Genomic DNA, 15,025 nt, shown 5'->3' with positions numbered 1-15,025 from the left:
CTATATTTTTGCTTTGTCTGTGCGATCAATCTATTTGTTGTTACCACCTCCTTTCGTTTTAGAGCTCCGATGTCTCTTTTTAGGTGTATTCTCGCTCTCACAATTTGAACATCGTAAGTGTGGATGTGAGGTCTTGCCCTACCTTTCGAAGAGTTACTCATTACTCTAAATTAGTGTAGCAAATGCACATAGTTCACTCCTTCCTTTCCACCCACCAACTTTTCAAAGTTTGATTCTAGAGCTCTTACGTCTTCCCTCCTTAACCTCAACCTGTTGCCTCCCCTGGAAACCTCCAGGGGGAATTTCCAGAATTCCTTATGTGTGGGCTGCACTATTTCTTGTATCACTAGTATCAGGAGGCAATGATAGCTGCATTTTTTTGGAGGGATTCCTAGAGAGGTGACCCGCTTGTTAAGATTGGATGAGACAAACAACTAGTCCAACGTGGAGGAATACAGCCCGTTTGTCCAAGTAAGAGGTGGGTAATTGTGATCACTCGACGCGCTGGCTTTGTAAGCAAAATGTAATGTGCAATGTCTTGTTTACATATTTAATCTTCATTATTTCATTATGCCGATGGTGGTAGTCATTGTCAGTTCTGGATTCTCTGTTCCTCTTGCCACAGGGGCCTTCAATTGGCACTGTTAAGGGGTACCTGGCCACTATCTTGATCTTCAAGCCGCCCCTCAAATAGGGCTCTTTCTTGTCTTTTCCATGCCCACTATTATGAGGTTTGTACAAGGATGGGCCAATTTGTTTTCTCCACGCCAGTTTGTTGTTCCATCTTGGAATTTTAATATTTTTTTGACGTTTCCCATAGCGGCTCAGTTTGAGCTTTTGCTTTTGTGCCCTTTGAGGTTGGTCATCCTAAGGTTTTTTTTCTGGTTGTCATCACTTCTGCGAACTGAGAGAATGAGATCCTGTATACTTCTATCAAGTACCCTTACCAGGCATTCTCCAAGCATAAGGTGGCCATGAGGGTGACGCAGTGCATCTTTTCTAAGGTTGTGTCAGTCTTCCACCTTTCTAAGAAGATTGATCTTCTGTTTTTCTACTCTCTGTCTCATCCATCCAAGACAGAGCCGAGAATTCATTCTGTGGACTCCCAAACATTTCCTATCTTTGGGATATGGGTCAGATGCCATGTCCCCATAAAGTGTAGGCTTCAAGTTATCTTGGTTTGCATTTTTATGTTTGTCATTTAAGTGCTTTTGTATCTGTAAGAAACATATTTTAGAAATAGCGTATCTCTTGAAAAATTTCCTCAGATCAAAAATATGGAAATAAAGATGTTGGGTTTTCTGGACATTTTGTATATTTCTTGTTTTTAATGCCTTGATTATGATAGGCATACAAGTAATTATTCATTTATTTAATATTAGAGATGATTTTAAGTGTTTTTCAAACTGTTTTAGGCAGATCTATTCGTTTTTATGGAGTGTCGGTTTCTTATATATGTAAAACTATCTATACTTGGTTGTATTGTGTCTATAAAATTATGAATAATAGCAGTTGAAGATCTAAGAAAATCTTGTGATAAGTGTGTCTGTGTTGGCTATTGCAAACAGTGATATGCTCCGTTTAATGTGTCATGTTATTGTGTATGTGTATCCTGGTCATCCATATTTGAGCATGGTCACAATAAGTGTTCCAGAAGACCTTTCTGTGTAGTCAGGAGTGTCACTTTGGACATAACAAAAATACAAAATGTATGCCTGACATCTTAGCTTGCTGTTGTTAATGAACGTGGTGTTATTATGTTTGTTCAATTCCTTTCCCTAATTACATTTAGATATAAGATGGAAAAATAAGTTCTGGGGCAAGTCAATGGAAATACTCCCTTTTGGAACAGTGACTGTAATGCTTCCAAAGTAAGTTGTGGATTTTTCTATAATTTCTTTGCTGCATGTAGACATTTTTTTACTGTGCTTTCACTCTGACAATAAAGACGTGCCTAAACAATGTGCATATTCTTCATTTACTACAGTTGCATCACATTTTTAAAAAAGTCTCAGAAATGTATGGTCTTCCATCATTGTACCAGTGCACAATGATCATGTACGGATTTGACAGCTCTTACAGGAATGCTAATATTGTATTTTGTAGTGGTAGAGGTTTCAACATTGTGAGGCTTTCTTCTCCCGCATTCTGGGCTAGTCAAGGACTAATGTTGAGCTATAATTGTGGGATAATTATTGTCCCTGTGAACCTTCTTAGCTTGTTTTTGAATGACATATATCACACATCATTTCAAATTGAAATACATTTGTATGATGTTCCCATTGGTGGCAAGATGAAGACTGATTTGCATTTGCAAATGATTGGTCGCCTTTTTGTTATGGCAAAGATGAACAAAAGTTCTCCAGTATTGAATCTTTCATGGATTCACATGCTTTGAATATTCTCTGCCGACAGGCTGGGAATTCTATGTAACTGTAGTATTATAACATGTAGTAAAGCTTTTTAGGCTCACTTTAGTAGCCCATCACTGTTCTTTTGGGGGTATTATGCACCAGCCAATGGGACGCTGAGTATCTATCTCCACCCAGGTGGCCATCTTCAGATTCTAACCGCGCATCATACTGAGGAGTCCTCTGAGCCATTTCTCCTGAGAGAAACTTCATTCTTCTAGAAAACTTGTTGGAAAAGTAAAATACTTTTAAAATCTTCATCTCTTCCAACAGTTAAGTGCGGTTCCCCCATGGATATGGATGATACAAAATAAAGCCCTGTTCAAAGCATGCCAAACATGTGGCATTAAGAATGTATATGAAGGGGTTAGCTATACTGAGTGCATCTACCTTTACCCAAACCACATACAAGAGGATTGTGAGATTTGTGGTACTTTTAGCACTAAAACTCTCAAAGGCAGGAAAAGAAGATTGGTATGTTGTTTGAATGAGGCTGGGTCCTCTAGAAGGGTGGTGGCTTACAAGTCTGACAGACCTCACCTCCCCCACCCAAAAAGGGCTAGGTCTGAGGAAAAAATGGCATCCTATTCTAAAAAGAAAAAGGGTTGAAAATCCAGTAAGTTCAGCTGTCCGCCGGTGACATCGCTGATGACGAAACCACTGTCAGCCGAAACCAGGGAGGATGTCAAAAAGGTGCCATCGGCAACAGGAGTTACCATGTCTGGACTGTCTACGACAGACTCATCAACATCAAAAAGTAAATCCTCGTTAACAATCAAGTCGCCAAGGACCACGTCAACAAAAGTAAGCAATCCCTCCTCAATGACATTGACGACAGCCCTGTCGATGACAAAATCAATGACCTCGTTGACAACAACAGCCCTGTCGACGGCAAAACTAACAATCTCGTTGATGACAACAATTTCATTGGTGGCGAAGGTAGTGTCAGCGGCAACTCCATTGACGAAGACCCGGTCGACAACAAATCTGCCTACAAAGACAGTGACCACGGGAGCACTGATGATGGCAACCCTGCCTCCAATGGTACACAGCATATCACCTATTACAATACAGTCGCTTATGGGAACTTCCTTGTCGACGACCAAGATGAGTACAGAAAAAAGAGCCGTGACGACGACCTCGTCCACGGAGACGAGAGGAAAGCTAGCTGTCGACAACGAAACAAAAGCCAAATCGTCAACGGAATACCAAAAGGTACATAAACCACACGTGAAGCAACCACTGACAACACCTTTAGGTGGAGAAGATTCTACAAGACACGAAGCAAGCAGAGAAGTTCTGGTGGGGAGCCAAAACCTACAGAGGCTGATACTGAGCGGCCTATAGTAATAAGAATTCCGCTTAAACCATTGCAACCCTCCATATAGTCACGCAGCCCCAACTGCAAGTAGGGACCCATCCCTCTCACCAATTTCTTCAGTGCTGCCTGAACAAATACTAGAACACTGTATTGATTCAGAGTTTGAGCAGGGTTATTCACCTCAATTCTCAGAGGATGAACAGTATTCAAGCCTGAATCTGCAGTCTCCACAAGACCAACCCTCACCAGCATTAATGGATTCACCAGTAGACCCAGAGCCAAGCTTTCCAATCGGGCCGGTCTTGTCCTAGCCAATCGTACTGCCACAGATACCCACTGACCCAATCATCAATCCACAAGCATTACTCTCTCTCCAATTACTAGCATCACTACATACTCTAATGCAGCAGCTAGACAAAAGGCGACCATCAATGCTAGACCAACAGGACAAATAGTATGAAGAGGTACCAGGCCATTCCAGAATTCCTCCACATCCCAGTAGGGAAAGTGGAAAATTACTGACAGGAGAGGAAAGACAACATGCAAATGACACACCTCCCAGACGAACTAGGTCGTCTCCAAGACAGACGCCCATCAGACCTTTAGTATCCCTGCACAGGGCTATGTCAAGAAGCCCAGTAAGAACACAAGGTTCGCCTCCACCAAGGCCGGCAGACTCCCCGTACCACGAGTAAGAGGAAGGAGAACTGCAGACATCAGATACAGATGATGACAATCGAGATATTGACACTACCTCTACCCACTCTCCACACCAGGATGCTATCCGATGAACAATCTCCGCCATACGAGGTAGGATCGTTTCACACCACAATGAAGAAGGCATGTGAAGAATTAGGGCTCGTTGCATCAAAGCAGAAAAATACGGTTTCCTTTTTGATCTGATGCATAAAAGAAGGAAGACAGTGATTTAAACTCCTATTTTAGATCATGCATGGGCAGAAGGCTTATTACTAATGAAAAGCCATTTTCGGAGCCGGAACTAAAAGGACGTCTGGAAAAGAAAATTAGGGCACCGGACGTGTCACCTAAATGCTTGACATCTGAGCCCACTCCAGTTGTTTTGGCGGCGGCAGGGCAAAAGTCAAACACACAAGGCTCAAAATGGGCCGTCCCACCAGATAACGAAAGCAGAAAACAGGATGTGTTTGAGAATAAGATACTGGCTACTGAGGCCACTGCAGTAACATTGGTGAATTCCCAGACGATAATAACCAGATAAGTCTGGGAAATGTTGAACAGGATGGCGCCACTGTTAGAACATCTCCCAGAGAGTAAGTGGAAATGGGCCTTGTTAGGGAGAATTCTCATTTATTGCTAATTTCCCTCACCTAGTGAGTCCCTCAGCAGCTTTGCTGGATTTCTGGAGTTTATTTCTTCCACCTGGTAAGAGTGTGAGCCTTTTTCCCACTCTTACATGTGTTTTGCCTTGTGTATTTCTACTGTTTGTGTGATCTTGGGCTCTGGAGCTACACCACTCCAGGATCCCCCTTTTTTGTGTGTTACACAGCATCTTCAGTGCAGTGACACAGGGTTGTCTTTGAGACTTCCCACTGACTCCATTTTTCTGGGACTGACTACTGTCCCCCAGGACATGAAAAGTTGCCATTAACTTTATATAGTCACTTTAAACTACAGACCCAGTACACCCCATCTTACATGGAGTACTGGAAAGGGTTAATTCCTATCCTTTTTTGTCTGTGCCTCTCTGAGCTTTGTTTTGCTCTTTTAACATTTAGACTTAGCTGGTGGTACTGGTATCTACCCTAACTTTTCTACCGCGATTATACTGTATAAACGTGGTACTGTTTTCGGCTATTATATTAGCCTCAAACTTAAACCCGTTTGACCAAATACTCTTTCTTTTGGCTCCGGTCGGGTTTATTCGCCATTTCTTTTTGTTAAAGTCCTTCTTGTGTTTTACTTTGCGTGGCAAACCAGGTTTGCCTTCTTTGTTCACCGTCTTTTGGCGGGCTTCTCCAAAGAAGCCCTCCTTTTGGCGCCTGGGTGTCTAGGTGGGCTGAATGTGAGGGAGGGGTGTAGTCACCCCCTGCACAGGGTATCCTTGGAGACCCAAGTCGCACTTTGTCTGCTGCAACTCCCGAGTCCCGGTGAAGTCCTGCTGCAGTCTTGAGCTATCTACCCTTCAACGACAAGGGAAGATCCAGTCCGGAGTCTTCTTCTCTTGAGTCTGGTGGGATCAACCAGCTCACCTTCCACAGGCAGGGGATCCTCTTCTTGGTCGAAATCGCTGCACACAGCTGTAGTGGTCCGGATAGCCACCTGAAGAGCCTCTCCTGTTTTAAAGGAGCGCACCTTTTATTCACTGTTGCTTTTGCTGCTGCTGGCTTCATCCCTGGGTAGTGCAGATCGCTCCAGACGTCCTCCTTCTTGTCCTCACGACTGAACCGTGAGTCGACAGGAACTACCAGGAACAACTGCCGTGGCACCAGCTCTTCATACGAATAAGGTGCTGTGTCTGACTTCGAGGAACTAGGGTGAATCCCTTTTCTCCTCACCAAAGGCTTGTCCTTATCTTCCTTCCCTCTTAAAACTTTTGCTTCCCTTTTGACAATATCTAAATACTCCTGGCAATCTCGAATCGTGAACTGTTCTAACCTTGTGATCCTCGACAACAGGACCCCTGTCCCATTGACACTGGTGCAGGCCTATTGACTTTTATCTACGTTTTATAAAGTGTCTCTTGATTCTATCTGCCTTGACAAAAGTATTGCCTATGATTTTTGTCTCCAACTCTCTTGTGTTAATTCATGTGCTAAGTGTGTTTGACTACGGTAACATTTCTTCTCACAGGTATGCTTCTCTTTCGTAAGACCGAACTGTCATTACTGTCAAAACGTGATTGCGTAACACTCCCCGGTAACGTCTTTGTTTCATAACACCGGTCTGTCAAATCCAAAGGTACTTACCTTGAATTGTTCTGCACAAGAGGAATTGGTTGTGTGTAGTGTATTTGAAGTGCGGTTTTAATTTAATAGAAGTGAAGATAGAAGTGAAGTGTTTTGTGAACAGATGGTTTAAAATAAATATACTTTTACTTTTTAACCAAAAACCTTGAGTCAGTGTTTGCTTGAGTCACAGTAATTGTAGTCCTTTGTGTAATCTCTACTACTGCTCATTTGCTCTTGAGGTCTGGCTGCTCTGCTACTGCTACCACTCTAACTGTGTAGTACAGGCTTGTACCAAAGGTGAAATTGTACTACCACCTGTAGTCTTAATCTTGTGTAGTGGTCCCTGAGGGCACTGACCAGGATTCTGCCTAACCGGCCTTAGACTCCGGCATGAGGGTGAAGAGGCATCTAATATTGCTGTGGACCTAGCAGAAACTGTATTTAAACAGTTCAACAAAGAAGTGGTGTTAAGACGGCACGCATGGTTAAAATTCACTCATTTCAGGCAAGACGTACAGACAGACGTTTTGAACACGTCGTTTGAAGGCGACTAGCTTTTTGGACCCAAGATAGATGATGCCTTAAAGGCAGTAAAATTGTATCGGGCACAGCGAGATCTTTAACCACTCTTCACGTACGCCACACTTTTTTTTCCTTCTGGGGTGCCTCAGGATGTTCAACAACTACGGGCAGAGCAAATAGGTCCTTCCAAAGAATATCTTCATACTCTCAAAGTTAAACCCTAGGATACAGGAAGTACCACCTGACACAGTGGAACCAAATCATTACAGACAAATGGGTCATAGACATAATCAAAAGGGCCATATTCTAGAATTCAACAAACCACCTTCTCCAGCTCTGCCACGTGCGCATTGCCAACCGTACTTACGGATTCTACAAAATGAGGTGGAAAAGCTACTAATCAAGCAAGCAATCGAAAAGGTCCCAAGACACCAGCGGGGCAAAGGGATGTATTATAGGTTCTTCATGGTCCGAAAGGCAGACAAATCATGGAGGCCAATCCTAGACCAGAGATGCCTAAACAAATCTGTCAAAAAACTAAAATTCAAAATGATTACTCTGACTGACATCATAAAAGCAGTACGGGAAGGAGACTTCTTAGCATCATTGGATCTCAAGGATGCGTATTTTCACATTCACAAAGCCCAGAGGAGGTTCCTACGGTTTGTTGTGGGAACCCACCATTATAAGTTCAAGGTACTACTGTTCGGGCTACGCTACGCTCCCAGGACATTCACCAAGTGCCTGGCCTGATGGCCACATTTCTAAGAAGGGAGAGGCATCACGTGTACCCCTACCTCAACGCTTGGTTGATAAGGACACCCTCATACACTGAAACACAGATCGCTGTGCAACACGTGATGCGCATTCTCTCACGCCTCGGCTTTACAATCAACTCCGACAAATCCTATTTCAAGCCATCAAACAGCTAGGTGTTTCTGAGGGCACAATACAACCGCATCAAGGAGTGGGTTCGCCCCTCGCAGGACGGATGGTCTCAATTCTTCTCAGGAACAAATTCTACCCAGGCAGCAGCAAATCAGTCCGAGCATGCATGCAATTGCTAGGGAACATGTCCTCCTGTATTCCTCTGATCCTGCAGTGCAGGCTGCACATACAGCCACTCCAGGAATTTCTGGCAGAACATGGTCACAGACAAACGGATCATGGAATGCCACATTAATAGTAACATCTCTGTTAGCACACAAACTTCAATGGTGGAAATTTGCCATCACATCACAGTAGGAATGCCTCTCATAGAGCTATTCTTTCAAGAGACATTAATCACAGATGAGTCACTTACAGATTGGGCCGCACATGCAAACCACCTATCCATCAACGGCCGCTGGGATGCCCAAGAGTCCAAGCTTCATATCAATGTCCTAGAACTAAAAGTGGTGTCCCGGGATCTCTACTCGTTCCAACCAGTACTCAAGAACAAGGATGTCAGGGTGTTAACAGACAACACAAACACCATGTACTATGTATGAAAGCAAGGGGGCACAAGGTCCAGGACACTGTCAATAGAAGCACAGCAATTGTGGCACTGGGCAAACCAAAACCACATACAGCTCTGGGCATTTCACCTGCCGGTAAAACAAAACGAGACTGCAGATCAACTCAGCAGGGGAAGCAACCAGTCTCACGAGTGGCAGCTGGCGAGCAGAGTACTCAACAAAATATTCAAATGGCGGGGAACACCATCCGTCGACCTGTTCGCTACATGGGAGAACAAGAAATGTCCACAATTTGCCAGCAGGTACCCACACAAACAGTTGCTGGGAGATGTGTTTGCAATATCCCTCCAATTCCAGTGATACGCAAAGTCCTACAGATGATCACAATGTACAAATGTCACGTGGGCGACAACCTTGGTTCTCGGACCTCATTCATCTCAAGACCAGCCAATTCCTCTAGGGAAGGATCCCAAATTAGTCTCAATGTGCAACCAACTGGTTCTGCATCACGACCCAGGGTCACTCAACTTAAAGGCTGGGATCCTGACTTCACAGAATTCGACCACACCCCGATTTCGCAGAGACATTCTGACGGCAGGCAGGGCAGAATCTACAAACAGATCGTACAAATACAAGTTGGACCTCTTTTGCAAGTGCTGTGTCCAACAGAAGCTAGACCCTCTCAACATTGCCCTTCATGAAATCCTACCATATTTGCTTAAGCTAGCCAAGGTTGGTCTGTCACACTCATCTATAAGGGTACATTTAGCAGCAATCTCAAGGTTTAACAGAAAATAAAACATATCACCCTTTTTCGTGGCTCAGATAGTTGTGAGCATTTGATGGGGGGTCTTTTCCGCACCTATGAAAAGAAAATGCCTCCACAGTGGTGCCTGAATTCCATCCTAGCAGCACTAGTGAAGGCACCATTCGATCCAATGGATACTGCTGAGATAAAATATGTGTTGTGGAAGACAGCGTTCCTGGTAGCAGTCACGTCTTTCGGGGGCATGTCAGAAATGCATGCATTATCCGTCAAGCCACCTTTTCTATGCTTTGACACAAACAAGGTTGTGTTGAAGCCAAATCCAAGCTTAATTCCTAAAGTACTCTGAGTTCCACCTCCAATCAGAGGTAATCCTACCAGTTTTCTTCGCCATACCTACTACTCTGGTAGAGCAGGCACTTCTTTTGCTGGATCTTCGAAGAGCTTTGAAGTTTTAAATGGAATGAACTAAGGTTTTTCAACGTACCTCACAACTGTTTGTAGCCTTTGGGGCCCCCAGCATGGGTCGACCCATTTCCAAGCATGGCATTATGTGATGGGTCACCTTGGCGATTACAACGGCCCAAGCACAGGCCCCCCCTACAAGGGCATATTCGAGCGGCAGAGGCGTTGCTAGGTGGTGGCTTAGGGGGCTTTAGCCCTGAGTCTTTTGGTTGTAGCCCCGGATAGAATCTTAGGGGCTACAACCAAAAGGCTATCTAGACCCGAGTCCCAACAGCCCTGACATTAGCGCAGCCCCAGACCTTTTCCAGGCCTAGCAACACCCCCGTCAAGCACATTCTAACAGAGCAGTGGATTTGTCTGGGGCATTATGGGCAGGAATCCCCCTGCCAGACATTTGCTGTGCAGCTACCTGGGCAGTACTGGCCACCTTTTGTGAAGCATTACTGCATGGAGGGACAATGGGAATCCATGAAAGATCCAATGCTGGAGAAGGAGTATGTTGCTTACCTGTAACTCCGGTACTCCACCATTGGAATCTTTCATGGATTCCCATGCACCCGCCATCCACCCCACAGGGAGTAAGGCTGTGATATAGTTGCTCTCATCGCTCTGGGGTTAGAATCTGAAGATGGCATCCTGAGTGGAGCTAGATACTCAACGTCCCATTGGCTGGGGCATAATACACCCAAAAGGACAGTGAAGGGCTGCTAAAGTCAGCCTAAAAAGCTTTACTATATGTTATGATACTAAGGTCACCGAGGATTCCCAGCCTTTCGACAGGGAATATTCAAAGCATGTGAATCCATGAAAGATACAAATGCTGGAGAACAGGAGTTACAGGTAAGCAACATACTCCATCTATTGCATGTAATGTGTTATTTCATGCTTGTCATGTTGGCATGTTTTTTTTTCATGTTTTAACATTTCATGCACTATTTGATTTTGGCCTCGGAGCACTCCAACTCAGTTTGGCAACCAAAACAAAATAATATTTTGTGTTTTTGTTGCAGAAATCAGCATTTTTAGGCCCTCATTAAGAGTTTGGCGGTATCCCACCGGTACTACCGGCAGGATACCGGCAAACTGCCCTTACCGTCTCTGCTGCCCGATATCCTGGTATTACTGGGATATTACGGCAGGCGGATGGACGGTAAGTTCCCATTCCCATGGAGTCCCAGAGGACTCCATGGGATGGCATTGCCTGAATCACTGGTATCTATATCACTGGTGCCGGTGATTCAGGCATTTCTTTGCCGGTAGGGGCCTGATTTACCGGCAGGTCAGGCTTGCCAGGAGATCCGTGGCCCACACCAGCAAACTTGTGTTTTGTTGATCTGGAAAAATGCTGGTGCCGGAATTACCAGAATCTTTTCTGGACCGGCAAAACCGTAATGAGGGCCAAAGTACTAATTTATGTAAACCTTGATTTTCATGCAAATATCTGCTTTTCGGGTAGGACTAACTAGCTAGAAAGGAACTCTGGCCCTGAGTTGGTTCGAAATCTTACAGAATAGAGACACGACCCATTATGGTTCACATGGCCAAAGTTGGACCTGTTGGACATGCTGTCCATGGATCCCATCAGCTCAGGAGCGCAGACTGTGCCGAGAGCTCCTATTCCTTAAGGTGTAAGGCCATGCAACCTTTACCTGGGTGTGCCAAAATCCCACCTCAACGCACTCCCTGTACAAGAGGAGCCTAAAGTACACACATGCCCTGGCCACAAGGGGGCTTTACCTAGAAACCTCACTTCAAGCAAAGACCTTGCAGTCTAGCTGGCAGTTATACATTATAATGGATACACTGAATTGTTGTTGCCAACAGAAGGGATGCCTCCTTGTCCAGTTTGAATTGTTGAATGGCCTCTGTCTTAATTTTCCCTTAGTTTGAATGTAATACCACGTGTTCTTCCCCAGATACTTTCTTCTGTCTTTTTTTCTTCTTTTATCAATCAGGTACTCGGTCCTCAGGCACCACGCTCCTCCCTGGCGCATGTCGACTTCAGTGGGCTTCAGCAGGTGTCCAGCCTGCGAGGGGCTCTTCCCTACATCAGATCCCCACGGTCTTTGCCTCTGCTGCCTTGGCCCTGACCACGGATGGGAAGGTTTTACTGCGTACAAAGCACTCTCTTCGCGTGCCCTGAAGAATAGACAGGCTAGGTAGAGGGAGCTCTTCGAGAAGTCAGCTCCAGAAGACCTGAAGGACTTTGTGAAGCATCGATCAAGGCCCAAGGTAGGGCTGCTCTTTCCCAACGCACCCCGCAAGGGCGACACCTTCCCAAGGAAACTCCAGAGCAGGAGGAACCTCTCAGGGTCTCATACCACCACGAGTACCGTGGCTAATTCAGCTACCAGCCGCCAGGCCGAGGGGTCCGTAGATCCTGCCGAAGACAGTGCTGAGGGACCGGAAGGTTCTTTTACCGGGTGTACGCCCAAGGGGCTACACCTTTGTACCGGCAACATGGCTGAGGGGGCGCCTAAATGCAGCACTACCGGCGATTTCGCCGATGGCGACACGCCTATCAGGCCTCGGCCTGAGGTGCAGGGCAGGTCTCATGCTCCACTGTCAAGAGTCGTGGAGGAGGCTGGGGCCAGTGAGCCAAGCACCACAACTTCGGCACGACAAGATGGCCTACGTGCCAAACAAGATGGCCGCTCTTCGAACACCTCCCCGAGCAACGGTGCAGGTAGGTGAATGAGTTACAAGGTGGGACTGGGGTCAACCAGGTACGTGGCCTATAGCTTATCCATCAGCAGCGCATGGCAGGTTCCCGCTGCAACCAACTAGACAGAATGTGCACTGGTGTTAGGCAGAATTATATGCAGTACCCTTTGGGAACACCACACACAATTAAGACTACAAGTGACAGTACAAATTCACCTTTGGTACAAGCCTGTACTACACAGAAAAACTGGTAGCAGTAGCTGAGCAGCCAGACTTATCTCAAGAGTAAGTGAGCAGTATCAAATAGTTACATAAAGGACAGCAATTACTATGATTCAGGCAAACACTGACTGAAGGTTTTCAAGTAAAAGAATATACATTTATTTCACTCTTCAGTTGTATAACATTACACTATTATAAGCAGTTTCAAAATCACACTCTTAATACACCACACCACTTCCCTTAAATTCCAGACAAGTTAAGTTCACAGAATGAAGAGGGAGCAAAATGGCACTCCAGCAATTTAAAAAGGGAGGGAAAGACAAAGTTAATAGAAATTGAACCACACCAACAGGTAAGTACTCAGGGCAAATGGGCAAGAGGAACTACAGTGATAGAATCAGATAGAAAAGACTTGGGGCCAAAGTCAATAGGTCAAAAGTCTTTTGCTGAAGATCACACAGTCAGAGTAGTTCACGGTAAAGTTTGTGCCACGGATACCAGACGAGCTTGGTTGGCAGAAAAGTTAGTTCAAAGACAAGAGAAGGACAAGCCCTCGGATTGGAGAAAGATTTCAAACACTTTCACTGCGGCCGAACGAAAGGAACAACCGGATTTGCACAGTACCTTAAAACGGAGAGGGAGCTGTAGCTGAGGCGGACGTTCCTGGCAGTTCCTGCAGGCTCACGGTTCCTGAAGCGACTGTCGGACTGACACGAAGTAGGAAGCTGGAGGGTCCTGCGCCACCCAGGGAAGAAGCCAGCAGCAGAGCAAAACAATGAATAAAAGGTGCGCTCCTTAAAACCCAAGCAGGGTCCGACCTTCCTGGCTATCTGGCCCACTGTAACTCTGTACAGCGAATTCAACCAGAGGAGGGGTCCTGGCTTGTAGTTTGGGCAAACTGGTTGGTCCCACCAGCTCAAGGGAAGAAGTTTCCTGGAGGATCTTCTCTGTCATCGGATTCTGAAGATTCGGACCTGCAGCAGGGCTTCACCAGGTGGTTCAGTCGTTGTAGGGGTCCTCTTCTGTCAGCTCCTCGTTGGTTCTTTCGTTCCAGTGGCGACTCTGGCTTTCCAGTCCCAGAGACCTGCTTTTTATGCAGTTTTCCCCCATTCATACAGCCTGGCTGTCAATCACACAGCAGGGTGGCTGTCCTGGCAAGGACAGTCACCCAGCCAATAAAACAGGAGAGCAACTTGGGTTACTAAGGGAACCCATCCTAAGACCCCTCCCTCACATCCTGCCTACCCAGACTTTCAGGCGCCTTAAGGAGGGCTTCTGTGCAGAAGCCCGTGAAAAGACGGCGAACAAAGGAATCAACCCCGGTTTGGCGCGCAGAGTAAAACACGAGAAAGACTTTAACAAAAACAAATGGCGAATAAACCCAGCCGGAACCAGAATAAAATGTATTTGGTCAAGCAGGTTTATGGTCGAGGCTAACATAATAGCCTAAAACAATACCATGGTTATATAAGATAACAGCGGTAGAAAAATTAGGGTAGTTACCACTGCCACCAGCCAAGTCTTGATGTGAAGGGAGCGAAACAGTTCTCCAAGAGAAACAGACAAAAAGGGATATTAATTAACCCTTTGCAATACTCCATGTAAGTTGGAGTGTACTGGGTCTGTGGTTTAAAGAGACTACATAAAGTTAATGGCAACTTTACATGTTTCTAGGAGACAGTAGTAAGTCCCAGAAAAATGGTGTCAGTGGGATTTCTAAAAGACAACCCTGTGTCATTGCACTGAAGGTGCTGTGTAACACACAAAATGAATGGGGCTAATGGAGTAGGTGAGGCTCCAGAGCTCAAGATCACACAAATGGTCAAAAAGAACACACAGCAAAAGACATGTAAGAGTGGGAAAAAGGCTCACACTCTTACCAGGTGAAAAAAATAAATCCTAGAAATCCAGCAAAGCTGCTGAGTGACTCAGTAGGTAAGGGAAATTAGCCATTTATGAGAATTCTCCCTAACAACTGGCCCCAGCAGCCTCCCGCGATCCCGTCAATATCACCTGCCACCCCACCAGCCTGCAAGGACAGGTTCTTTGAAAAGTTCCTCATACTCATGAGATCTCCTCAGATGGCGGCCGTCCTCAGGGATGCTATCAGGGACATGCTCCCTCCGGCCCCGCCGCCCTTGCCCATAGTCATTCCTCCTATGGCTCCAGCGCTGCAGTCTGCGTTGCAGCCACTGCTGCCCGTGCCAGCTCCTTCGATTCTGTCTCCCCTGCCTCCTACAGTTCAGGCGGTCCCGTACCAGCCTCTG

The 15,025-nt window shown here is 45.7% G+C and overlaps 1 protein-coding gene across 3 annotated transcripts in view; it reads left to right on the top strand.

Moving 5' to 3' along the window:
• OSBPL6 (oxysterol binding protein like 6) overlaps nucleotides 1-15,025 on the top strand; it is a 3,803,429-nt gene that overhangs the window by 2,932,104 nt on the left and 856,300 nt on the right. For all 3 annotated transcript variants that reach the window (XM_069616111.1, XM_069616109.1, XM_069616110.1), the window contains one exon: nucleotides 1,793-1,871. In XM_069616111.1, coding sequence (XP_069472212.1) covers nucleotides 1,793-1,871 — 79 coding nt within the window. The remainder of the gene's footprint in view (nucleotides 1-1,792; nucleotides 1,872-15,025) is intronic.

Source organism: Ambystoma mexicanum, chromosome 9 (genome assembly GCF_040938575.1).
Source record: "Ambystoma mexicanum isolate Mex_15411 chromosome 9, UKY_AmexF1_1, whole genome shotgun sequence".
NCBI classification, from domain to species: Eukaryota; Metazoa; Chordata; class Amphibia; order Caudata; family Ambystomatidae; genus Ambystoma; species Ambystoma mexicanum.
This window is presented reverse-complemented; position numbering and strand designations above follow the sequence as displayed.